The 27953-nt window shown below is 46.8% G+C and overlaps 1 protein-coding gene across 8 annotated transcripts in view; it reads left to right on the top strand.

The window, feature by feature from the left end:
- Positions 1-27953, top strand: part of LOC140390285 (macrophage mannose receptor 1-like) — a 181856-nt gene that overhangs the window by 27702 nt on the left and 126201 nt on the right. For 5 of the 8 annotated variants that reach the window (XM_072475310.1, XM_072475315.1, XM_072475307.1 and 2 more), the window contains 2 exons: positions 17393-17749; positions 21428-21538. The exons of 1 other annotated variant lie outside the window; for it this stretch is intronic. In XM_072475310.1, coding sequence (XP_072331411.1) covers positions 17393-17749; positions 21428-21538 — 468 coding nt within the window. The remainder of the gene's footprint in view (positions 1-17392; positions 17750-21427; positions 21539-27953) is intronic. 2 more of the 8 variants (XM_072475309.1, XM_072475311.1) reach the window with 2 other exon arrangements.

Here is a 27953-nt window from a genome sequence, read left to right as displayed (position 1 = left end):
CTACCGGGCTTGTGGAGTACCAAGCCGGCGAGAAAGGCAGAGGCACCCGTTAACAGTGCCCTTAAACTTGTGCCCCTGCATGAGGCCGCCTCCACCCACTCCCACACCGACCCCTCCCCCACTACCCACTTCCTGACCATCACCATGTTCGCTTCCCAATAATAATTTATAAAGCTCGGAAGAGCCAGCCGAATTCCTCCAGGAGCCCCATAATCCCTCCCAGTGGGTCCAAAATGTACAGAAGCAGCTCGTCCGCATAAAGTGAGACCCTGCGCTCCACCCAGCCCGTACTATCCCTGCCAGTCCTCCGACATTCTCAGTCCCATCGGCAACGGTTCCATAGCCAGAGCAAAAAGCAGTGGGGAGAGTGGACATCTCTGTCTCGTCCCCTGGTGCAGCCTAAAATAGTCCAAACTCATCTGGTTTATCCGCACACTTGCCACTGGTGCCTGATACAGCAACCGGACCCAATCCGCTCATATAACCTGCTGTAGAAATCCCTAAACACCCCATTCACCCCCACCGGGACCGTGTTCCCCCCTTGTCCTTCACTTTCCCGATCTCCCTCGCCGCCTCCTGCTTCCTCCAGTGGTACGCCAGCATCCTGCTCGCCTTCTCACCATATTGCTGCACTGCCCCTCTTGCCCTTCTCAGCTGTCCCACCGTCCTCCCCGTAGATAGCAACCCAAACTCCATCTGCAGCTTCTGCCGCTCCTTCAACAGCCCCGCCTCTGGGGCTTCCGACTTCTGCAGGATCTCCTCCACTAGCCTTTCCATCTCCGCCCGCTCTGCCTTCTCCCTGTGTGCCCGTATCGATATGAACTCCCCTCTCACTACGGCTTTCCAAGCCTCCCAAACCGTGGCCGCCGAAACGTCTCCCATGTCATTTGTCTCCACATACCCTCGAATGGGCTTCCTCACCCGCTCACACAACTCTTCCTCCGCTAGCAGCCCCACATCTAACCTCCGTTACGGGCACTGGCCCCCCCCATTACTCACCTGCAAATCCACCAATGCGGGGCATGGTCTGTCACCACTATCGCTGAGTACTCCACGTCCACCACTCCCGCCAGCAATGTCTTATCCATAAAAAAGTCAATTCGGTAGTTCGTCTGGTGCACATGGGAAAATAATGGAAATTCCTTCGCTTTCGGCCTCCCAAACCTCCACCCCCCCCCCCCCCCCCCCACCACCAATGTGCTCCATGAACCCCCTTAGCTTCTTCGCTGCCGCCGATACCCTCCCTGACCTTGAGCTCGACCGATCCAACCTTGGGTCTACAGCCGTATTAAAATCCCCAACCCATCACCAGCTGGTGCAAGTCCAGATCGAGGATCTTCCCCAGCACCTGTGTCATAAGCTCTATATCGTCCCAGTTCGGGGCATAAATATTCACCAACCTCATCCACTCCAATTTCAATTCACTGTGGTAATACCAGGTATTGCGGTACCTGAGAGGTGGATGACCATTGGCTAGACCCAGGAGTCTACCATTGGCTGATGTACATAGCTCCGCCCTGAGAGGCGGAGTATAAGAACAGATGCCGTCCCAGCAGCCTTCACTTTCTGTATCAAAGCTGCTGTGGAACAGTTCTAGCAGATTAAAGCCTATTAGTTATGACTCACCTTGTCGCGAGAGTAATTGATTGCGCATTATTCACCATAACATATCTCCCCCCAGAGATGGCCACTATAGTTCCCACTTCGAACGCCACCAGCTTATGAATCAAAATTGCCACCCCCCTCATTTTGGAATCTAACCCCAAATGAAAAACATGTCCTATCCACCCCTTCCTCAGCCTAGTCTGGTCTACCACCCTCAGGTGTGTCTCCTGTATCATTGCAGCGTCCGCCTTCAAGAACACATAGGCCGTCTTGACTGGCCCATTCAACCCTCTCACGTTCCATGTGATCAGCCTGGTCGGGGAGAGCCCCCCTCTGTGCCGATCAATCATAGCCTCTCCTGGGCCAGCCTCCAGCCCGCGTCCAGGGCCTCCTCAGGCACGTCTTCGGGCGCCCACCGTCATCGACCCTCCCTGTACCACCTTTTAGAAACCTTTCCCCTGTCAGCAGTTCACCCCCCCCTTCCCACGACCACAAAACAACAACCGCATCCACACACTAACTACCTGCTCACCCCCCACTGCGCCTCCGTGAACTAGCCTGCCCAGCTAGCCCGGTAGACCCCGCCCATTGCAGCTAGTATCCTACCCCCCACTGATTCCACTCTTCCCGCCCCCCCCCCCCCCCCCCCGCCCTGCTCCCCTATCCCAGTGCAAACTTAACAATCCCCACCAAACACAAAGAAAAGAGCAACCCACCATCTCCCATTCCCATCCAAGAGAAGCAAACAAAAACAGAAAACACAACGATGGCCCCAAACTCAGAGCAAAACAACCCCCACAGGGCTGGAACAGGAATCTCGCCTCCAAAGTTCAATGTCCTCCTCCCACCAGTTCATTGTCTCTGACAAGCTCCATCACCTCCTCCAGAATCCCAAAATAGAGTTCCCGACCTTTATATGTTACCCATAGGCACGCCGGGTACAACATTCCAAACTTCAGTCCCAATAACTTTTGTTTTCACATCCCGTGGGACCATTTGTCCATATCCAATTGTATGGTCAAGGAACGTGACTTGGGCTTTTCTAAACTCACTTTTGGCTAGGTTTACCACCAAACCCGCATCCTGAAGTCGGTTGAATAACTCCATGAGATGCTCCAAATGTTCTTTCCATGTCTGACTAAAAATCACCAGATCGTTTATGTATACCGCACAATTGGGTAATCCTGAAATGACTTTGTTAGTTAACCGTTGAAATGTGGCTGGGGTGTTTTTCATGCCAAATGGCATAACTTTGAATTGGTATGTACCATCTGGAGTCACAAAAGCTGAAATCACCTTCGCCCTTTCGGATAAAGGTACCTGCCAGTAAACTTTTTAAGTAAACCCAGTTTGGCGATGAAAGTTGATTGTCCCACCTTTTCAATACAGACCTCCAGCCGTGGAATACGATAAGAGTCTGTTTTTGTAACTGCATTATCTTTTCTATAGTCCACACACAATCGTTGGATACCGTCCAGTTTCGGTTTCATCACTATGGGTGATCTCAACTTGCTGCAACCCACAAGCACACTTTCAATTTCCTTTTGAACCTGTGCCAATTTTAGAGGGTTAAGTATATCATGGATGTTGTATAATTGTGACAGCATTTCCGACATCTACATCATGGATAATCATTTTAGTACTTCCCAACTTATTTCCACAAACCTGCCCATGTGATAACCCTTTCAGGTCAGTTTGTTTTTCCTCTGGAAGGTAACTCCTGAATTTATCCGAATTTTAAGAACATCCTCGTTATCCAATTTAAATTGTGGACTGTCAAATTCATAGTCATCTGGATTTGGTTCTTCACTTTGAGTCATAATCACTAAAACCTCCTCCTTTTGCTCTCCTTCCCTTTCAAAATACCTTTTAAGCATATTCACATGACACACGCAATGAGTCTTCCTTCTATCTGGCATTCTTCCCAAATAATTCACCTCACTCAATTTCCTTTCAATCTGATAAGGTCCACAAAACCTTGCTGTTAAACGTTCACCTACCACTGGTAACAATACTAAAACGTTGGACGGGATTCTCCCAACGGGAGTCTAAATGCCGACAGTGGAGTAAAAACCGGAGTGTTTTACTCCGGTGTCGGCCCCCGTTCCCAGACCCCTATTCTTCCACCTCCGTGGGGCTAGCAGGGGCGTCGCGTGATTTATGGGGGCGGGGCCTCGGCACGGCGTCAGAGACCCGGCGCCGCGTAAAAGAGGCGGTGCCTTGGGTCCGGCGCACGCGCAGTTGGGCAGGCGCCAACTAGTGCATGCGCGGTCGCCGTCCTCCCCCAGGCCGCCCCGCACAAACATGGCAGATGGATCCATACTCGCCGGCGGAAGAAAGGAGGCCCGCCGATTGGTTGGTCCTGATCGCGTACCAGGCCGCTCCGGAGGCCCCCCCCTGGGAACGGAGCCCCCCTCCCACCCCCACAGGCGGCCCCCAAGCCTTTGTGACGAGTACCCGCCGGCAGCGACCAGGTGTGGACGGCGCCGGCGGGACTAGGCCATTTACGTGCGGCCGCTCGGCCTATCCAGGCCGGAGATTCGTCGCTTGCGGCGATTCTCAGAGCGGCCCGCCGCGATTCACATGGCGTTGGTTGGGGGGGGGGGGGGGGAAATCGCGTGCGGGGGTCGGGGCGGCGTGGCGCGATTCGCGCAGCGCTCCGGCGATTCTCCAACCTGGCTGGGGGTGGGCGGGGGGAAGGGGGGTGGGGGGGGGGGGGGAGAGAATATGTTGTCTAGCTGATTCACTTGCTCTATTTAATCGTTCCCTAAAATTTGACACTGAATCCAATAATGTAGTTTCAGAATGCTCACTCACCAATTTCTCCTTAATCAATTTAAATGGTCTCTCATCTCATGACCAAAAATCAGTTCAAAGGGACTGAATTTGGTTGACTCATTAGTTGCATCCCTTTTTTTTAAATTTAGAGTACCCAATTATTTTTTACCCCGAATTATTTAGTGTGGCCAATCCACCTAACCTGCACATCTTTGGGTTGTGAGGGTGAAACCCACGTAGACATGGGGAGAAGTGCAAACTCCACACGGACAGTGACCGAGGGCTGGTATTCGAACCCGGGTCCTCAGCGCCGCAGTCCCAGTGCTATCCACTGCGCCACATGCCGCCCTAAGTGCATCCCTAATTACAAACAGTACGAATGGAATTCCTTTATCCCAATCCTCAGGATAATCTTGACAACAAGCCCTCAACATTGTCCTTAATGTTTGGTGCCACTGTTCTAACACTCCCTGCGATTCTGGAAGGTACGCCGTGATTTAATTTGTTTTACTCCTAAGCTATCCATAACCTCCTTGATTAACTTTGATCCGATTGTATTTCTGTGGGCAGTCCAAATCTAGTAAAAAATTTAAGTAACTCCTCCACAATCTTTTTAGCTGTAATATTGCATAATGGAATGGCTTCTGGAAAGCTAGTAGACACATCCATTATAGTCAAAAGATATTGATTCCCACTTTTTGTTTTAGGAAACGGTCCTACGCAATCAATTAAGACTCTTGTAAAAGGATCCTCAAATGCTAGAATGGGTATTAAGGGCACTGGTTTTATCACCGTTTGAGGTTTCCCGATCACTTGACGTTTGTGACATGATCAACAAAATTTAACTACATCTTTATGTAGTGCAGGCCAATAAAAATGTTTTTGTATGTTAGCGTGAGTTTTCCTTACTCCCAAATGACCTCCTACTGGTATCTCATTGCTACTCGCAACAATTCCTTTCTATACCCTATCGACAATACTACTTGATGAACGTCTGCCCACTTTTCCTCCACCTGCATATGTAAAGTCTCCATTTTCTCATCAAGACATCATTTTTAAGGTAATAACATTCTGGTATACACTCAGATTCCTCTTCCGTGTATGCTTTCTGATACATCCGTTTTCTTTCTCTATCTTTCTGTTGTAACTCTGGCAACTTTCCTGAACTAAAAATATCTACCTCATCCTCCACCTGTTCTTGTTCTTTTCCAACCATCTGATCAAAAATAATTTCTGATAATTGAACTTCAACTTTCGCTTCACTCTTTGATTTCTCCTATTGTCTTAACCTGTGACTTTGTGACCTTGTTACAATCAGGAAAAATCCCAGGATATTTGTCCTTCAACAATTCAGTTGTTTGATTTTCTACTGGCTTATCAACCACAGTAGGCATCATAGAATTTACAGCGCAGAAGGAGGCCATTCGGCCCATCGAGTCTGCACTGGCTCTTGGAAAGAGCACCCTACCCAAGCCCACACCTCCATCCTATCCCCATTACCCAGTAACCCTACCCAACACTAAGGGCAATTTTGGACACTAAGGACAATTTAGCATGGCCAATCCACCTAACCCGCACATCTTCGGACTGTGGGAGGAAACCGGAGCACCCGGAGGAAACCCACGCAGACACGGGGAGAACGTGCAGACTCCGCAAAGACAGTGACCCAAGCCGGGAATTGAACCCGGGACCCTGGAGCTGTGAAGCAATTGTGCTATCCACAATGCTACCGTGCTGCCCTCACTCCCACTTGCGATCCAGCTATATCATTACCCAAGATAAACTGTATTCTTGGACAAGATAATTTCTCTATTACTCCTACTACCACTTCACCACTCTTCACTGGGCTCTCCAACCTCACCTTATATACCGAAACATTACTCTTCGCTCCCGGAATTCTACATATTACCACCTTTTCTGGCAAAACTAAATAACTCCTCATCTCTTACCATCAAAGATTGACTTGCTCCCATATCTCTTAAAATTTTGACTTCTTTACCCACTCCTCCTGATACACATGAGTAAACTTTACCCACACAAGTAAATTCTTGATCTGGCACCTTCTTGTCAATCACCTCTTGATCAGACTGTACATTCTTTTGCACCTCCTTCACTTTATTTGGGCTTTCCTTTACCACTTTAACAATCCCTACTGGCTTAATCTGTTTTACCACATTAGCCTTTCCAGTGCTTTTCTTAAACCTCCAACACTGTGACTTTACATGGCTCAGTGCATTAAGTAAAAACATCTGCAACTTTTCATTTCTCTACCACCCTCCTGGATTTATTTTTTAATCTGAGGTACACTATCCTTATTAGCTCTCATTAGATCCCCTTTACCTTTAACACCTGAGTATTTCTCTTTTCCCCAGTTTCTATCCCTCACAGGCTGAAACTGATGTTGGAAATTAAACTTTGACTCACAAACTAATTTATAATCATCTGCCATTTCTGCTGCTAATCCTGCAGTTTTAACCCTCTGCTCTGCCTCATGAGTTCCCACTACATCAGGAATTGAATTTTTAAACCCCTCCAAAATTATAATTTCTCTAAGAGCTTTATATGTTTGATCTATTTTCAAAGCCCTCATCCACCTATCAAAATTACTCTGCTTGATCTTTCAAACTCTCGGTATATTTGACCAAGTTCTTTCCTTAAATTTTTAAACCTTTGTCTGTAGACTTCAGGCACCAGTTCATATGCACCTAAGATGGATTTTTTCACCTCCTCATACTTCCCAGATCTCTCCTCTGATAGTGATGCAAACACTTCACGAGCTCTACCTACCAACTTTGTTTGAATCAGTAATACCCACATGTCCTGTGGCCATTTCATTTGTTTAGCCTTCTCAAATGAAATGAATAAGGCTTCTACATCCTTCTCATCAATGCTTGGACATATTTAAATAGATCCCCACCAAGCCTTCGACTATGAAGCTCTTACACTTTCTCACTATCCTCATCACTATCCTTAGACTGTATTTTTCTGTTTACCTCCACCAATTTTAACTGATGTTCACTTAAAAAAAAAATCTTTATTGTCACAAGTAGGCTTACATTAACCCTGCATTGAAGTTACTGTGAAGTTACTCTGGTCGCCACACTCCGGCCCCTGTTCGGGTACACTGAGGAAGAATTCAGAATGTCCAAATTACCAAACAGCATGTCTTTCGGGACTTGTGGAAGGAAACTGGAGCACCCAGAGGAAATCTCCGCAGACACTGGGAGAACATGCAGTCTCCGCACAGACAGTGACCTAAGCGGGATTCGAACCTGGGACCCTGGCGCTGTTGAGCAACAGTGCTAACCACTGTGCTACCTGTTCATGGCCAGTTTCCGAAGTTCAAAGTCTTTCTCTTTTTCTCTTTCCACTCTCTCCTTTTCTTTTTCCCTTTCCTCTCTCTCCTTTTCTTTTTCCTTGATCTGTAATTCAAGCAGCTTTAATTCTTTTTTTTTTCATGTTCAAACTGTTACATCTTTAATTGAATTCTTGCCATTTCCAAAGATTCTGACTATGTCTCAGGTAATTTTAAATGCTCAGCTACCGCTGCAATTAGTCTGCTTTCTGTACTCTGTCAGGCAATGTTAACTAATGTTTTTGCCAATTCTAAAAGCTTTGTTTTTAAAAATGTTTTAAATATATTTTATTAAATTTTCAAACACAATTTCCCCCCCTTACAAATCAACAAAAACGGTAACATGATAACTGATAGATAACATTGTTTAAATAAAATAGTGAACTAACAACATAACATGAAATAGTGCTCACCCCGCCCCTTCGCCCCCTCTAGAACAAAAACAATTTACCCCTCCCCCTTCCCTCCCCCCCCCCCCCCCCCCCCTCTGGGCTGCTGCTGCTGGCTATCTATTTTCCCACTAACGTTCCGCTAGATAGTTGAGGAACGGTTGCCACCGCCTGGAGAACCCCTGAGCCAATCCTCTCAGCGCAAACTTCATCCCCTCCAGTTTTATGAACCCTGCCATTTTGTTTATCTAGGCCTCCACGCCGGGGGGTTTCGCTTCCTTCCACATGAGTAAAATCCTTCGCCGGGCTACTAGGGACGCAAAGGCCACAATATCGGCCTCTTTCGCCTCCTGCACTCCCGGCTCATCCGCTACCCCAAATATAGCTAACCCCCAGCTTGGCTTGACCCGGACCTTCACCACCTTCGAGATCACTCCCGCCACTCCCCTCCAATACCCCTCCATTGCCCGACACGACCAAAACATATGTGTGTGGTTCGCCGGGCTTCCCCCGCACCTCCCGCACTTGTCCTCCCATTCCAAAACCCCCTCCTGTGTCTCTTTTTCCCCCCCACCCACATTTCTCAGTGCCCCCCCTCCCCAATTTACACCTCTATACATCAGCATTGTCATTTCCCCTCCAACATCAGTCCCTCAGTTCTGGTCCAGTTTCTATTTTTGAATGAAGGTTCATGCTTCTTCCGACGTTTCAAAATAGTAATGTCTATCATGGTGCGTGACCCATAATCGCTGCAACATCCCAAACTTTACTTTCTTCTTACGCAGCACCTCCTTGGCTCGATTGAAACTCGCCCTCCTTCTCACCACCTCCGCACTCCAGTCCTGATACACTCGTATCACCGCATTCTCCCATCTGCTACTTCGTACCTTCTTGGCCCATCTCAAAACAATCTCTCTGTCATTGAAGCGGTGAAATCGCACGACCATCGCCCTAGGTGGTTCTCCAGCCATTGGTCTCCTCGCAGGGACCCGGTGGGCCCCTTCCTGAGGGGGCCTCAGCTCCCATTAGCGAACGTAACATCGCGCTCGCATAAGCCCCACCGTCAGCTCCTTCCACTCCCTCGGGGAGTCCCAGGATCCAGAGGTTCTTTCTCCTTGATCTATTTACCAGGACTTCAATTCTTTCGATGCACTTCTTATGAAGCGTCTCGTGCGTCTGCATTTTGACCGCTAGGCCCAGGATCTCGTCCTCGTTGTCAGTTACCTTCTGCTCCACCACACGGAGCTCTATCTCCTGGGCCTTTTGTGTCTCTTTAAGCCCCTCGATTGCTTGTAGCATCGGGGCCAGCACCTCCATTTTTAGCAGCTCCACACACCGTCTTAAAAATTCATCCTGGTCCGGTCCCCATGTCGCCTGGGCTCCCTCCGACACCATCTTGTTCCTTTCTTTCCTCTGCCGCTGCCCTCGAGGATCCTCCATGATCTGGCCGCCGCCGCCGATCTTTTTCTTTCCCACTGGGGGGGGGGGGGGGGGCTCCCTGTTGCTTCACCCCACACCGGGTTTCGTCGCAAAAAATTTCCCGTTGGGGCTCTTAAAAGAGCCCGAAGGTCCGTCAAAGCTGGAGCCGCCGAAACGTGCGGCTTAGCTGGTCATCGCTGCAACCGCCTAAAAGCTTTGTTTTAGTCACCATTTGTAAGGTACTTTGTGTGATCTTCTCCACCCCCAAAAACCTCTGGGCCTCTGCAAAAGCCATGTTGACAACACACTCCCTATTTAAACTTGAATGCAGCACCTGAAAATCAAACACAAATATGCTCACCCCTCACTGTTCACTAATCCAACCCAATCACGAAATATAGATTTTTATCCCGGACGAGCCCCCAATCTGTTATGGGCCAGGGCTTAGAAACTCCAAAGTATTATGAAGCTCATCTGACCTATAACTTTTATGTTGAGCTTGGCTAGGATGAGCACAAGAGCTGTCACTTCAGGTGTGATTCATCAGACTACCTCGGCGCTTTTATCAAAACAAAGTTTATTATGAGAATGTGGTTAACATATATAAAACAAGAATTTGTTATCAATTACAAACATGAAAAAAACACAACAGCTACAGCAATCTATGGATATAACTTAATGAATCCTCAATAGCTGTTCCAATTCAATACAAAATCCAATAAAGGCAAAACCCCTTTCAAGGGCGTGGCCAAGCACACTGTAATCTCACTTCAATGGGACTGGTCCTTTCCCTGAGATTCTGATCCAGTTTCCAACCAGCAGATTCAAAACTGTTTCAGGAAAGCAACTCTAGCTTTAAGGTTACCAAGGCAGATTGGCACACTCCGTCTGCTTTCAGCTCACTGGAACAGCTTTTAAATGAAAACATGGAAACTTCCTGCAGTCCAAATGAACAAACCGAAAATGAAACCAAAAAAACTAAACCCCCTCTCACCTGACAGCCACCGCACATTTCCACCCACAAATGACATCACTGAAGCCATGCTACAAGCCAAGTGGTAAAACAAAACCTTTCTTAAAGGGACATTTACATGACGGCTACCCCTTCAAAAAACTCAATCAAATTCGTGAGACATGACTTTCCCCTTACAAAGCCATGCTGACTTTCTCTAATTGCCGTTGCCTGTCTAAATCCCTCTAGATCCTGCCCCTCCGAATACCTTCTCACAATTTACCCATTACAGAAGTAAGGCTCACCGGTCTGTAGTTCCCAGGCTTATCCCTGCATCCCTTCTTAAAGAAGGGCACAACATTTGCTACCCTTCAATCTTCAAGCACCTCTCCTGTGGCTGTCGATGTTTCAAATGTCTCAGCTAGGGGCCAGCAGTATCCTCCCTAGCCTCCCACAATGTCCTGGGATACATTTCATCAGGTCCCGGGGATTTATCTATTTTGATGCGCTTTAATACCTCCAGCAACTCCTTTTCTGTAATGTGTACACTCCAAAGACATTACTTTTTATTTCTCCAATTTCCCTAACATTCGTGCCTTTTTCAACAGTAAATACTGATGAGAAATGTTCATTTGGGGCTTCTCCCATCCCTTGTGGATCCGCACATAGCTTACCTTGTTTATCCTTAAGAGGCCCTACTCCCTCCCGCGTCACTCTGTTGCCCTGTATGCATCTGTAAAAGATCTTTGGATTTTCCTTTGCCTTATCTTCCAAGAGAATCTCATGTCCCCTTTTTTCCCTCCTGATTTCTCTTTTAACTCTACTCTGACAAACCCTATACTCTTCAAGGGATCCACTTGATCCCAGCTGCCGATGCATTTCATATGCCTCCTTCCTTTTGACCATAGCCTCAATATCCCGAGTCATCCAGGGTTCCCTACTTCTACCAGCCTTGTCCTTCACTCCTATTAGGAATGTGCTCACCCTGAACCCCAGTTAACACCTTTCTGAAAGACTCCCACATCCCAGCTGTCCACTTGCCTGTAAACAGGCACCCCCAATCAACTTTTGAAAATTCCCACCTAATACCATCCAAATTGGCCTTGCCCCAATTTAGAATTTTAACTTTTGGGTCAGAACTATCATTCTCCATAGCTGTCTTAAAACTAATGGAATTATGGTCACTGGTCCCAAAGTAATCCCTCACTAACACGTCCATCACCTGCCCTTCCTTATTCCCCAAGATGAGATCAAGTTTTGCCCCTCTGTACTCGGGCCACCTTCATATTGAATGAGGAATTCTTCCTGAATACACCTGACAAATTTCTCTTCATCCAAATCCCGAGTGCTATGGCTGTCCCAGTTAATGTTGGGAAAGTTAAAGTCGCCTACTATTGCCACCCTATTTTTTCGCTCTTCTTCCTCCAACCAAAATCCTTCTCGATTGACAGTCTCTTTGAACAAGAAAGTCTCTGCACGATCCTCCCTTCCTCTACGCCTCAGCATTCCTCTTTTCAGTTAGATACTTCAGTTCAATCTGATCACAGAGTTCCTTGCAATTCTCCAATACAGGAGTATCGGTTCCACAGCTTTCAGGCAGTCAAATGCCTGTCGAAAGTCCGCTGTCCATTGAAATTTTTTAATACGCTTCTTCAGCAAGTCCGTCAGTGGAGCAATTACGCTACAAAACTCTTGTACATATGTTCAATCAAATCCACTCATGCCACGAAATCGAATTATTTCCCTTCGTCTTGAGGGTATCGACAACTCCTCAAGGAAAGTGACTTGGGCTTTTCCAAATTCATTTTTGGCTTGGTTTATCACCAAACCCGCCTCCTGAAGTCGATCGAATAGCTCCATAAGATGCTTCAAATGTTCTGTCCATGTCTGGCTAAAAATTACCAGATCGGCAATGTATATCCAACTGGAGTCACAGAAGCTGAAATCTCCTTCGCCCTTTCGGATAAAGGTACCCGCCAGTAACCTTTAAGTAAATCCAATTTGGAAATAAAAGCGGATTGTCCCACTTTCACAATGCAATCCTCCAAACGTGGGGTAGGATAAGAGTCCGTTCTTGTAACTGCATTCACCTTTTATTGTCCACACACAACCGTTGGGTACCATCTGGTTTAGGTACCATCACTATGGGTGAGCTCCATTGGCTGCAACCCACTTCAATTATGCCATTTTTAAGTATACTCTCAATCTCTTTGTTAACATGTACCAATTTTAAAGGATTAAGTCTATATGGATGTTGTTTGATTGGAACAGCATTTCCCACATCTACATCATGTATAGCCATTTTAGTACTTCCCAATTTATCTCCACAAACTTTCTCATGTGATATCAATAATTCTTTCATTGTCAGTTTGTTTTTCCGCTGGATGATAATTCAACAATTTATCCCAATTTTTAAGAACATCCTCATTTTCCAATTTAATTTGAGGTATGTCAAATTCACAGTCATCTGAATTTGGTACATCACTTTGAGTTAGAATCATTAAAACCTCCTCCTTTTTCTCTCCTTCTCTTTCAAAGTACCTTTTAAGCATATTCACATGACACACGCGGTGAGTCTTCCTTCTATCTGATGTTTTTACCACATAATTCACCTCACTTAATTTCCTTTCAATCTGATAATGTCCACAAAACCTAGCTCTTAAAGGTTCACCTACTCCTGGTAACAATACTAAAATTTTATCTCCACTGGCAAAACTACGAACTTTGGATTTCTTGTCCATGACCCGTTTCATCACCTTTTGTGCAACTTTCTAATGTTGTCTAGCCAATTCACCTGCTCTATTTAATCATTCCCTAAAATTTGACGCGTAATCCAATAGTGTAACTTCCGATTTCTCACCCACCAATTTTTCTTTAATCAATTTAAGTGGTCCTCTTACCTCATGACCAAAAATTAGTTCAAAAGAACTAAATTTAGTTGACTCATGAGGTGCATCCCTAATTGCAAACAGTATGAATGGAATTCCTTTATCCTCTGGATTATCTTGACAATAAGCCCTCAACGTTGTCTTTAATGTCTGATGCCACCTTTCTAACGCTCTCTGCGGTTCTGGGTGGTACGCATTTGATTTAAATTGTTTTATTCCTAAACTATCCAGAACTTCTTTGAATAACTTTGTGGTAAAATTTGATCGATGATCCGATTGAATTTCTGTGGGTAGTGCATATCTGTAAAGAATTTAAGTAACTCCTCCACAATCTTTTTAGCTGTAATATTACATACTGGAATGGCCTCTGGAAACCTAGTAGACACATCCATTATAGTCAAAAGATATTGATTCCCACTTGTTGTTTTAGGAAGCGGTCCTACACAATCAATTAGGACCCTCGTAAAAGGTTCCTCAAATGCTGGAATGGGTATTAAGGGCGCTGGTTTTATCACTGCTTGAGGTTTCCCTATCACTTGACACGTGTGACATGATTGACAAAATTTAACTATATCTTTATGTAGTCCAGGCCAATAAACATGTTTCTGGATTTTAGTTTGAGTTTTCCTTTTCCCCAAATGACCTCCCACTGGTACTTCATGTGCCACTCGCAACACCTCCTTTCTAAATCCTACCAGCAATACTACTTGATGAACTTTTGCCCACTTTTCATCCGTCTGCATATGTACAGGTCTCCATTTTCTCATCAAGACATTACTTTTATGGTAATAACACTCTGGTATACTCTCAGATTCCTCTTCCGTATACACCATCTGATATATCCGTTTTATTTCTACATCTTTCTGTTGTAACTCCGCCAATTTTCCTGAACTAAAAATATCCGCCTCATCCTCCACCTGTTCTTGTTCTTTTTCAACCATTTGATCAAAAATCGTTTCTGATAATTGCACTTCCACTTCATCTTCACTCTGTGATTTCTCCTCTTGTCTTAACCTGTGACTTTGCGACCTTGTTACTACACAATCCGGAACAATGTAGTGTAGAAGATTGTAGCTTAGTCGGGCAGTATGGTCGGCACGGGCTTGGAGGGCCGAAGGGCCTGTTCCTGTGCTGTACATTTCTTTGTTCTTTGTTCTTTGTAATCCCAGGATATTCGTCCTTCAACACTTCAGTTGTCTGATTTTCCACTGGCTTATCAACCACAGTAGGCATCACTCCCACCTGCGATCCAGCTATATCATTACCCAAGATAAACTTATTCCTGGACAAGATAGTTTCTCTATTACTCCTACGACCACTTCACCACTCTTCACTGGACTTTTCAACCTTACCTGATATAATTGAACGCTACTCCTCTCACCCTGAATTCCACATATTACCACCTTTTCTGGCAACATTCTTCCCAAACTACATAATTCCTCATCCCTTATCATTAAAGATTGACTAGCTCCTGTATCTCTTAAAATTGTGACTTCTTTACCTGCTCCTCCTGATATACATGAGTAAACTTTACCCACACAAGTAAATTCGATAAGAGATCTGGCACCTGCTTATCAATTACTTCTTGAACAGGCTGTACAATCGTTTGCACCTCCTTCACTTCCCTTGGGCTTTCCTTTACCACTCTAACAAACCCCACTGTCTTATCCTGTTTTACCACATCAGCCTGCCCAGTGCTTTTCTTGAACCACCAACACTGTGACTTTACATGGCCTAGTTTATTACAGTGAAAACATTTGAAACTTTTCATTTCTTTTCCACCCTCCTGGATCTCTTTTTTAATCTGAGGTACACTCTCCTTATTATCTCCCATCAGATCACCTTTACCTTTACCACTTGAGTATTTCTCACGTCCCCAGTTTCTATCCCTCACCGGCAGAAACTGATGTTGGAAACCAAGCTTTGATTTATGAACATATTCGTAATGATCTGCCATTTTTGCTGCTAATCTCGTAGTTTTAACCCTCTGCTCTTCCACATGAGTTCTCACTACATCAGGCATTGAATTTTTAAACTCCTCCAAAAGTATAATTTCTCTGAGAGCTTCATAACGTTTGGTCTATTTTCAAAGCCCTTATCCACCTATCAAAATTATTCTGTTTGAGCCTTTCAAACTCCATGTATGTATGACCAAATTATTTTCTTAAATTTCTAAACCTTTGTCTGTAGGCTTCAGGCACTAGCTCATATGCACCTAAGATGGATTTTTTCACCTCCTCATACGTCCCAGATACCTCCTCTGGTAGTGATGCAAACACTTCACTAGCTCGACCTACCAGCTTTGTTTGAATCAGTAATACCCACATGTCCTGTGTGGCCATTTCATTTGTTTAGCTACCTTCTCAAATGAAATGAAAAAGGCTTCGACCTCCTGCTCGTCAAACCTTGGCAATGCTTGGACATATTTAAATATATTCCCACCAAGCCTTTGACTTTGACGCTCTTTCTCACTATCCTCATCACTATCATCCAACTGTACGTTTCCCTTTACATTTGCCAATTTTAACTGACTGCCATGTTTCATGGCCATTTTCTGAAGTTCAAACTCTCTCTCTTTATCTTTTTCCCTGATCTGTATCTGGATTTTTTTACAACGATTATTTTATGGCGCATTCTCCCCGTCTCTGCGTGGGTTTCGTCCCCAAACCCAAAGATGTGCAGCGTCGGTGGATTGGCTATGCTAAATTTCCCCTTAATTGGAAACGAAATGAATTGGGTACTCTAAATAAATCTTTTTTAAAACGAGAAAAAATAAAATCATTGGACTTCTGAAGTCAAATTTCACCATCCGCTGTGGTGGGATTTGAACCAGTGTCCCCCCAGAGGGTCCCTGGATTACTAGTCCAATGACAGTACCATTATGCCACCCCCCTCTTGTCTTGGTGAGTAGTTCAAAATTGGAGTTTCAAAGACTAAAAATCATTGGCAAACGACCTGAAGCGGAAACAAGGAGAACCTTTTTTCACTCCGAGTAGTTGGGAGCTGGGATGCTCAACCTGAAAAGGTGGTGAATGCTAATACCATGAATAATCGTTGAAGAGAGTTGGGCAGGTGACTGCTATTTCAACAAGCCAGCAAAAGGTTCGATCGGCCAAAATGGCTTCCACCATCGTGCCATGATTCAATTACAGTATTAAATGACAGCACAGAGTGTGAGATTTATGGTTTCAATTTGCACAAAATGACTACAACTGGGCTGCAGAGTCAGAGGGGAGATAAGGAGTATTTTTTTTTTTCATGCTTGAACCTTCTGCCCATTAAGGCTGCTGGAAGGAGATTCAATAATAGTTTTCAAAAAGGTGTTTGGTGCATACTGGAATATGAAAGAAGGCGTCAGACCACGTGGAAAGAACGGAGGATGGATGGTTGGGGAGGGTGCTGTAGAACCGTGGAACCAGTTTATTTGCTGTAACCTGCATTGATACATGTTTGTAATAAAGTACATTTTTAAAAAAAGAACTGTAGCACCATAGGGTAGTTACGACACAGAAAGAGGCCATTCAGCCCATCGTGTCTGCGCCGGCCAAAAAAAAAAAGATTTAAAAAAAAACAAGTCGCCACTTTAACCCCACTTTTCAGCCTTGCAAGGTACAGCGCTTCAGCTGCATGTTTCAGGTACCTTTGAACTGAGTTGAGTATTTAAACCTCAGCCATCAATTCAGGCAGGGAATCTTTGGTGCCCAATCACCCTCTGGGTGAAAAAACCTTTCCTGATGTTCTCTCTAATCTTTCTGTCAATCACAGTAACTCTACTCACCCCATTCTCTGGTAATTGACCCCCCAGCCAAGGGAAACATGCCTTTCCTGCCCACCCTGTCTGGGCCCCTTCCAATTTTGTACAGGAATGGGGTTAGGTTGGATTAGTCGGATGATCCTTTGAAAGAGCCGGCAGAGGCGCAATGAGCCGAATGGCCTCGGTCGGGCTCCTGAGGCCCCCCCGAACCCGACTGGACCCCGGGCAAAGCTGTCAAAATCTTTCTTTCAGATCAGCCCCAGTCCGTTAGGAGTGGAGACAGGGCTTATTTCCTGATAGAGAATGAACAGTCTTGGAGTAAAGCCTGGAACCACTGTCGCAACCAGTACGCCAACCTGGCCAGCACGAGGAACATGGAGGAGGCCAAGATTATCTCCTCCCTGCCGCACCAGCCCTACTGGATCGGGCTGTACAACGACGGGGTGTCCGGATGGATGTGGACCAACGGAGACAAATTCAGCTACACCAAGTGGGCCCTTTGGCACCCGTACAGCCTCAATAACTCCCTGCCTATGTGCGGGGCCATACTTGACAGTGAGTGGCACGAAGCAGACTGCGATTTCCCATTTGCCTTCGTTTGCTACAAAGGTAATCGCCTACGTTGAATGAAATGTCCAACTGGTCCCCCGCTAGTGTTTATGCTCCACACGGGCCTCCTCCCGTCCTATGTCACCTCACCCCGTCAGCATTTCCGTCTATTCCTTTCTCCCTCATGCACTTGTTTGGCTTACCCTTAAACGCATCGCTACTATTCCTCTCAACTATTCCTTATGGGAGTGAGCTCCACACTCTGACTGCTCTCTGGGTAAAGTAGTTTTCCTCCTGAATTCTGTGTTGGATTTGTTACTCACTGTTATATTTGAGCATCGATGGGAAAAAAAAGAGGCTTTTTTCTCATCAAAGCTTTTCATCTGGAAAACATCAGGATAATTCAAAGAATAAAAGTAAAGTTGCCATAGTCCCAGCTGACCACAGATGGCTTTTCCCTTGTGAGGGAGGAGAGCTGACTGGTGGTGATTTATCCTGAGGATCACCACACCTCACGGAAGGGGCAAGATTAAGAAGGTGGGGGCCGACATGCAAGTATACCAATGTCAGGCAAATCATAACAATTTATACTGCACGAGAAGAGAGTGCTGATTTGTTGACAAGTTTTTTTAATATGAATTTAGAATACCCAATTACTTATTTCCACTTAAAGGGCAATTTAGCGTAACCAATTCACCTACCCTGCACATCTTTGGGATGTGGGGGTGAGACCCACGCAGACACGGGCAAAATGTGCAAACTCCAGACGGACAGTAACGTGGGGCCTGGATCGAATCCGGGTCCGCTGCGCCACCAATGTCGCCCCCATTGACAAGTGGACTCTGATCAGTAGAGGCGTTGCATTGGAAGAAGTGGAAATACGTTCACTTGCCAATCAATCAGCACTTGCCTCTCATACAGATAAGGTTTATGATTTCTCTGACATTGTCATTCTTGCGAATTGTCCTGATGAGTGCCAAGTGAAAAGCTTCGACAAAAAATGTCTCCTTTTTCAGTCGCACTCAGGTTCTGTACTGCCAAACTGCTATTTATTTTATATTTGTGGTGCCTGGTTTTAGACTCCACACCAGTGGAAACGTCTGCAAGTCGCATCCTATTAAACCCTTTAATTTTAAAGACCTCTATCAAGTGGTTTCCTAGCCTTTTTTTTATTGGGCATCGCTCGAGATGGCAGATTTTATTGCCCATCCATAAATTGTCCCTCGAGAAGGTGGTGGTGAGCTGCCTTCTTGAACCGCTGAAGTCCGTGAAGTGTAGGTACACTCACAGTGCCGTTAGGGGTGGGAGTTGCATGATTTTGACCTAGTGACAGTGAAGGAATGGACAATATATTTCCAAGTCAGGGTGGTGAGTGACTTGGAGGGGAACGTCCAGGTGGTGGTGTTCCCATGTGTCTGCTGCCCTTGTCCTTCTAGATAATAGTGGTCGTGGGTTTGGGAGGTGCTGCCTAAGGAGCCTTGCTGATTTCCTGCAATACTTAGCTATCTTGAAGATAGCTACTGTGTGTTGGTGGTGGAGGGAGTGAGTGTTTGTGGAAGGAGGAGCAATCAAGCGCGCTGCTTTGTCCTGCATTGTGAAGAGCTTCATGAGTGTTTGGAGCTCTCTCATTCAGGCAACTGGGGAGTGTTCTATCACACACCTGACATGTGCTTTGTAAGTGGGGGGACAGGATTTAGAGAGTCAGGAAGTGAATTACTCATTGCAGGATTCCCAGCCTGCTCTTGCAGCCACAGCATTCATATGGCTCGTCCAGCTCAGTTTCTGGTCAATGGTAACCTCTAGGATGTTGATTCAGTGAGGGTAATGGCATTGAATGTCAAGGGGTGATGGTTAGATTATTTCTTATTGGAAGTGGTCATTGTTTGGTACTTGTGTGGTGCAAATGTTACTTGCCACTTATCAGGCCTAGCCTAGATATTCTCCAGGTCTGGCTGCATTTGGATTTAGGCTGTTTCAGTATCCGAGAAGTCACAAATTGTGCTGAACATTGTGCAGTCATCAGCGATCATCCCCACTCCTGACCGGACGAATGAAGCAGCTGAAGGTGGTTGGGTCAAAGAAACTCTCCTGATGAACTCCTGCAGGATGTCCTGGAACCTCCAACAACCACAACCATCTTCCTTTTGTGGTTCCTTGACGCCAGAATCTGTCAAATGCTGCCTCGATAGCAAGGACAGTCACTCTCACCTCACTTCTGGAGTTCAGCTCTCTTGTCCATGTTTGAGCCAAGGTTGTAATGAGGTCAGGGGTTGAGTGACATCGGTGGAACCCAAACTGAGTGTCTATGGGCATGATATTGCTAAGCAATTGCCGCTTGATTGCACTGTTGATGACCCCTCCCATCACTTTGCCAGCGAGCCCTGGCCTGTTTAGTCCTTCCTGATAGATATAATCTCGCTAGTTTGTGCGTTTTGTTTGACTGGGTATTCAAGAGAAGGGGAACTCAATTTTGAGCCTGACCTACAAAATATGAAAGGTACATGGGCTCGGGCGAAACAGATACCACGTCAGTCGCCTGATATATGGCCAACTTCTTATTCAGTTCTGCTCTCTTCAAAAGCACCAAATTTTGGACAATGCACAACGGACCGTTATAAGTGATTCCACATGGTGGTGCAGTGGTTAGCACTGCTGCCTCACAGCGCCGAGGTTCGATCCCGGCCCTGGGTCACTGTCCATGTGGAGTTTGCACATTTTCCCCGTACCTGAGTGAGTCTCACCCCCCACAACCCAAAGATGTGCAGGCTAGGTGGATTGGCCACGCTAAATTGCCCCTTAATTGGAAATAGAAATAATTGAGTACTCTAAATTTATGTTTACAAAAGTGATTCCACAGTCCATGTCCAATCCCATCCCTAAGCATCTCTCACATTAGCGTCTCTTATATTAGAATATGCACGATATAGGGGTAGAAGCGCCTGTTCTGGGAATTGATACCATTCAAACTTCCGTTGACCTCGGGAGGGAATTTCCAGTCTCGGGGCGTCCATGAATGGAAAGCCCCGCCCATAGTCACCAATAAATCCCAAAGGGAATTTAAGAGAAGCCCAGGGGTGAGAACGTGGGACTCGCTACCAGGAGGAGCATTGAGGTGATTGGCACAGATATATTTAGAAGCCAGATTAATCTATAGTATGGAAAGGAATGGATGTGATGTTGATAGGGTGGGGCAAAGGGGGATGGGGGAGGACATCTGCTCCTCCTGCCATCAGAGCACAGTGGCAGAAGTCAGCCCGCCAAGGCTCCTTCGCCAGCATCAACCTCTACCACTGAGCAGCAGATACATGGGACCACCAGCACCTGCACGTCTCCCCCCTGAGCTACACTCACCTTCCTGGAACTATATCGGCCCTTGACTGTCGCTGGGTCAAAATCCTGAAACTCCCTGCCTAACAGCACTGTGGGTATACCTACACCCTGTGGGCAGCAGCTCAAGAAGGCAGCTCACCACCGCGTTCTCAAGGAGGCAATTAAGGATGGGCAAGACTTGCGGCCTAGTCGGGTCGCTCACATCCCGCGAACGGATTGTTGGGAACGTAAACCGCCGTCGGGCTGATGTGCGGTTTCCCCGCTGCCGGTTTCACGTGACCCTCTGTGAGGCACATGCACCAGGATGAGGTGCAACGAGCCTTTGGGAGTTTTAACTGTGCAGGAAATTTGATATCGGGCTTGTTTAAAAGAGCACTGGAACAGTGTGTAACATTACTGACTCCGCAGAACTGAAGACAAAGTCAGAACCCAGGATTACAAAACCAAAACAACTGCCAAAAGTTGAACATTATTCCCTTTCCAAAAGAGTTGAAGAGGACCTCACCAAACCGAGTGCAGGTAGGAGCTGCACAGAATTTCGAGACTGCCTGTGCGTGGGGAAAATTGTGGTGGTGGCCTTTAAATAGGAAATAGGAACTGAGTGATGGACGAAGGCCACTTGGGCTCATCATGGCACATCAGCGCCCTAATTCTCCTTTTCCGCATATACCTCAATGCCAAGATGGGTTTCCCACCGCAGGTTTTGCACTGTCGTTAAAGACCGCCTATTTCCACATAGAGTCATAGATAGATGTTTACAGCATGGAAACAGGCCCTTCGGCCCAGCTTGTCCATGCCGCTCAGTTTCTATCACTAAGCTAGTCCCACTTGCCCGTATTTGGCCCATATCCCTCTATACCCACCCTGCCCATCTAACTTTTTTAAAGGAAAAATTGTGTCTACCCCCCCCCCCCCTCCCCCACCTTTTCTCAAACCCCACTGCAGAAACACTTAACTCAGACTTTATCTCCCTCAACCACAGGAAGTCGTACAGATCACCCAACCAAGCCGCTAACCCCGGTGGCGATGCCGGCAGCCACTCCAGCAAAATTTGCTGTCGTGCAATCCGAGAGGCGAAGGCCACATCATCGGCCTTCCTCCTCTCCATGAGCTCCGGCTTCTCTGAAACCCCAAATATCGCCAGCAAAGTGTCCGGGTCCACTTCCTCCTCCACTATCCTGGCTAAGACCACGAATACTCCTGCCAGGAATCTTCCCGAATTTTTCGCAACCCCAAAACATGTGCGTGTGATTCGCTGGCCCTGCCCAGACCTCTCACACTCATCTGCTGCCCCCTGAAAGAACCCATTCTCGTCCGAGTCATATGCACCCTGTGCACCATCTTAAACTGTATCAGGCTCATCCTTGCACATGAGGAGGTCCCGTTTATCCTACGTAGTGCCTCACTCCATGCTCCCCTTCCAACTCCGCTTCCCATTTTTCCTTGATCTTCACCAGCCACTTGTATATATCCCCAATTCTCCCCTCCTCTTCCACATCTGGAAGCAGCAGTCACTCCAGCAGGGTGTATCCCGGTAACCTAGGGAACCCTCTCCAGACCTTTCGCGCAAAATCGCTAATCTGCAGATACCTGAACTTACTCCCCTTCGTAGATCTACCCTCTCCCTTAGCTCCTCCAGACTGGCAAACTCTTCCTCCAAATACAACTCCCTCACCTTGACCAGCACCACTTCCTTCCACCTCCTGTGCACACTATCCATCCCCCCCCTGGCTCAAACCCATGAATATCGCACAGCGGCGTTGGCACCGACATCCTTTCCACCCGAAAATGCATCCTCAACTGATTCCATATCTTCACCGTGGACTACACCACCGGGTTCCCTGAATAACTACTCGGAGCCATTGGCAACATTTCCGTCACCAACGTTGGCCAGCGCAAACAGCAACGGCGACACTGGGCACCCCTGCCTCATACCCCTGTGTATGTCAAAGCTTCGTGAGCTCATATCATTCGTCCTCTCACTCGCCCTTGGTGCCACATACAGCAACCGCACCCATGCCACAAATCTCGGCCCAAACCCAAACCTTCCCAAAACCTCAAACAAGTACCTCTCCACCCGATCAAATGTCTTCTCCTCGTCCATGGACACTACCACCTCCGGTACCAGAGACCCGACGGATTTGTCACCACATTCAACAGCCACCTTATATTACTCGCGAGCTGCCTGCCCTTCACTAAGCCTGTTTGATCTTCGGCAACCACCCCCAGGACACAGTCCTCTAACCTCCCCCGCCAACAACTTAGCCAATACTTTCCCATCCGTGTTCAATTATGACATGGGTCAATACGACCCACATTCCACTGAATCCTTGCTTTTTGGGGGGATTAGGGTGATTACTGACTGCATCATCGTCTCCGGAAACTCCCCCTTATCCAATGCTTCATTAAACGTCCCCAACAGATGTGGTGGCAGGTCCATCGCAAATTAGAAACCATCCCATGTTTCCTCCCCCCCCCCTGGGGCCGCCTTGTAAAGTCCTTGGTAGTACTCCCTAAATGCCTCGATTACCCTCCCTGGCTCCAACACCACATACCCGGCCCCAGTCCGTATCTTCAGTATTTCCTGCCTACGCAGCTGGTGCATCAGTATGCGGTTCGCCTTCTCCCCATACTCATATTGCACCGCTACGCAGTTGCCCAACTGCCCTCCCCGTTGTCAGCCTGTCAAACTGCCCCTGCAACATTTTCCTCCTTGCCAATCCCTCCACGATGGGCACCCTCGAATATTCCCTGTCCACCTCCACTATCTCGCTCACTAGATGGTCACGTTCCTCTATCCTGTTATTCCTACTCTGTCTAGCACGTCGCACTGGCAGCAATCTCGAGATTACTACCTTTGAGGTCCTACTTTTTAGATCAGCTTCTAACTCCATAATTCAGCATGCAGGACGTCATCCCGTTTTTTACCTATATTGTTGGTGCCTATATGCACCACGACAGCTACCTGTTCACCCTCCCCCTTTAGAATGTCCTGCTGCTGCTCTGAGACATCCAGGACCCCGCACCTGGGAGGCAACATACCTTCCTGGAGCTCGTTTGCGTCCGCAGAAACGCCCATCTGCTCCCTTTACAATCGAATCCCCTATCACTATACCTCTGCCACTCTTTTTCCTGCCCTCCTGAGCAGCAGAGCCAGCCACAGTGCCTTGAACTTGGCTACAGTATCCAAAACGGTATACCTGTTTTGGAGGGAGATGACCGCAGGGGACCCCTGCACTGCCTTCCTACTCTTCCTCTGCTTTTTGGTCACCCATTCCCTATCTCCCTCAGTACTCATTATCTGCGGTGTGACCAACTCGGTAAACATGCTATCCATGACTTCCTCATCATCGTGGGTGCTCCAAAGTGAGTCCAGCTCCAGACAGCTCCAGAGCCGTCAAGAGGTCTAACAGGAGCTGCAGCTGGACACACGTCGTGCACGTGAAGGAACCAAGGAAAGTGGATGTGCCCCATAACTCCCACATCGCACAAGAGGAGCATGACACGGGTCTGGGATCTCCTGCCATATCTTTTTAAAAAAATTTAGAGTATCCAATTAGATTTTTTTTCTCCCAATTTAGCGTGGCGAATCCACCTAACCTGCACATCTTTGGGTTGTGGGGGTGAAGCCCATGCAGACATGGGGAGACTGTGCAAAGTCCACACGGACAGTGACCCAGGGGTGGTATTCGAACCCGGGTCCTCAGCGCCGCAGTCCCAGTGCTAACCACTGTACAACATGCCGTCCTCTCCAGCTATATCTTAACCCTTAGGTTAACTTATACAAGTAAAAGGCCAAAAAACAAAAAATAGATAAATGAAAATAAAATAAAAACTACTTACCAGATAGATTCAAATTTAGCAGGTCCCTTCTTTGGCCAATCTAATCACAGCCCTCCTGTGATGTCACTCTTCAGTTTCTCCCCAGTCTAAATCTCAGATTCACCGCTTTCCCGCTTCCCTTCCCAAGATGCCGTCGGTCCAACCGCTTATCTCCGCTCCGCTCCTGAAAAGCCAGAAGAAAGAGAACAAAACGCAAGGGAAAAAGCACCTCCTCCCACTCTGCACCGAATTACCACCCAGCTCCAAATGACCAAGTTCCAATTCTCATTCGGGCTCTCTCATTCACTCAGGCGGTCTCTACTTCACGTGCGCAACTCTTACTGAGTGTGCGCTTTATGCCTCTCTCTTTCATAGAACCCAGCTAAACTGAGATGATTCACACTGGTTAAGCTTCAAACAGAAGAATGCGACATGGCCCCACTCCCCGCCCCCATCTCATCTCATCTGCTACTGAAACCCCCTCATCCATGCCTTCGTTAACTGTAGGCCCGGCTACTTGAACACCCACCTGGCTGATCTGCCTTCTGTAAACTTGGCGGTCGACGGCCCATGTCTTATCACCGCCGCCCCCCAAATCCAGTACACCTCTTGCCTTTCTGCTCACTGTCCTATATTGTCCCCCCATCAAAAATGGCGGCTTGATTTGAAGACTCTCATCCTGGTTTTCAAATTCCATCCTGGTCTCACCCACACCATCCCCTTCTCCTCCACCCCCTACCTCTGTGATCACCCTCAGCCCCACAAACACCCGCTGATGCTGGCCTCATGATCATCTCTGATTTTAGTTCAATAGAAGAATCATAGAACCACCAGCATGCAGAAGGAGGCCATTCGGCCCATCGAGTCTGTACCGACCCTCCAAAAAAGCACTCTACCTGTTGTGTTCCGTGATCTTGTCTGGCAATAAATCTACAAAACTGCTGGTTGTCCCTTCTTAGCCAGAATGAGGATTTATTAATGCACACGTGGTAAGGTAATGCTCAGATACAGACCAAGTTATCAGAGAGTTACATTAGACTCTCCTCGAAGTGCCCTTATGCACGACTGTCCTCATGTATGCCTTACACCTTCTGTTGGTAGCCACCTGTCACCTGACTTATATCTGACGCCACCTGCTGGTGGGAGGTCATACTGCTGAGTACATGCAATATTATCTACAGGCATATCACCACATCCTTAAGAGATATTGAGGTTTGTGTACAACCATGATTACTGTCGGTTGTAATATGCATAACAATATAAACAGATTTAATTATGGTGTCCATGGATATGATATGCCTGGTCAGTGTCTGTCCTTTTCGCACAGCGCATTGCGCCTCCCTCATGGGATCGTTCCTGTGATCACTTGGGCTGTTGCCAGCCTTTTCGAAGACTGGTTTGTGTGACGGTCTCTTGCTTTGTACCCTTTGAACACTGTGCCTTTTGAAAGCATGTCTCCTTAACGGCCACACGTGCGTCCACCAGCTTCTTCTTTTTCCGTTTCTTCCCACGACGTTGTTTGGTGCTTCATTGTATGTTCTGTTTCTTCTGTCTCTGGCTTGTCAATCGCAACAGCAACATCTTCTCTTTTGTTTTTGTTTGTGGGATGCGCTAGCTCTGCCACTCTTCTCTTTAGGGGCTGGTTCAGCACACTGGGCTAAATCGCTCGATTTTAAAGCCGACCACGGCAGGCCAGCAGCACGGTTCAATTCCCGTACCAGCCTCCCCGAACAGGCGCCGGAATGTGGCGACTAGGGGCTTTTCACAGTAACTTCATTTGAAGCCTACTTGTGACAATAAGCAATTTTCATTTCAATTCATTTCATTTATCTTTTTTATTTTAACGATCATCTGACAAGTTCTTTTCTTTTTATGTTTGGGTTTGGCAACCCCTGGTTCAGTGCTGGTCTGCACCCTGTGCATAGAAGTGTGCGGATCCTCCGTTGGGACCTGTGGCACCAGCGTGTTTCCGAGGGATTGTAGAGCCACGCCCAATTCTGCACCCTCATCTGAAAGTTGGAAAGCCTTGCTCTCTGGTGCCTGGATGGTAGTAACATCCATAACATCAGGTGTTGCCCCTCCTTGGCTTGTTCGAACACCAAGTAATGGCTCCCCATCACTAGAAATGATGATACAAATGCTCTCTGGTCCTGACAATCCAGACGATGGATCATCCTGGTCTTGCCCAAGTATATATGTGTGATCCGATGACCTACGTAACGATATAGTCATCAGCTCTTCCAACTCATCTTCCAGTGGAGTACCCTCAAGGATCAGGGAGTTGACTACCAGAACCACTTCACAGGCCTCAAACGATTCATCAAGTGCCTCTGGAGCAAGCTTCTTGAAGATTGGAACGATGTCTTCTGTGACTAGTTTGTTCAAGTCTGGCTTACCTTCCACGTCTTTACTTTCTGCATCATCTTCATATTCTTCGTACATGTCCTCATAGTCCTCATCATGAGAGTTAGCACCCTTATACTCATCATCTCTATTGTCCTGCTCATCATCAATGTCACCGTATTCATCATCAATATCCCCGTATTCATCATCATCACATCTTCGTACTCATCATCAATATCCTCGTACTCATCATCATCATCTTCTCATGCAGAAATTTACCATTTTTATATCCGCAGTGAGTCTTGCTGCAGAACTTCCACCTGACACTCCCATGTTTCAGAATCTCAGGAGGAGTGAAGAAATTGATAAAAAGAGTTATTTAGCACAGTTTCCATGAATACTGAAACATATTTTTTTGTACATGTACAAAAATACAGCCCGAGCCTCATGCGACTGTTTGCGTCTCATGATTTTCGTTGTGACATTTTTACCGTTCTTCTCGTCAATGTGGCAGCGTTTGCACCCCATAATTGTAAACCTGAAGAAGCCTGCCCCGCCAGGCCCCGACTCCCTCTGGTATGTTTAAACGAGCACTTCATTCGCGAAGTGCTCATTTGATTCAAACGTGAATTCCAGAGAGAAATTCATTGGCTGAAAGTTTATTGCAACATGCTGTAGATGCTTTAAAATGGGCTCGTCATGCTTCTGTATCATACGGCTGTGCTTGTCCTCATTTTTGAAGACCGATAACCAGAACTTTGCAGTCTCT

The sequence above is a fragment of the Scyliorhinus torazame genome, chromosome 14, assembly GCF_047496885.1.
Source record: "Scyliorhinus torazame isolate Kashiwa2021f chromosome 14, sScyTor2.1, whole genome shotgun sequence".
Taxonomy (NCBI): domain Eukaryota; kingdom Metazoa; phylum Chordata; class Chondrichthyes; order Carcharhiniformes; family Scyliorhinidae; genus Scyliorhinus; species Scyliorhinus torazame.
The sequence above is the reverse complement of the archived record's forward strand: the minus strand, read 5'-3'. Positions and strand labels throughout refer to the sequence as shown.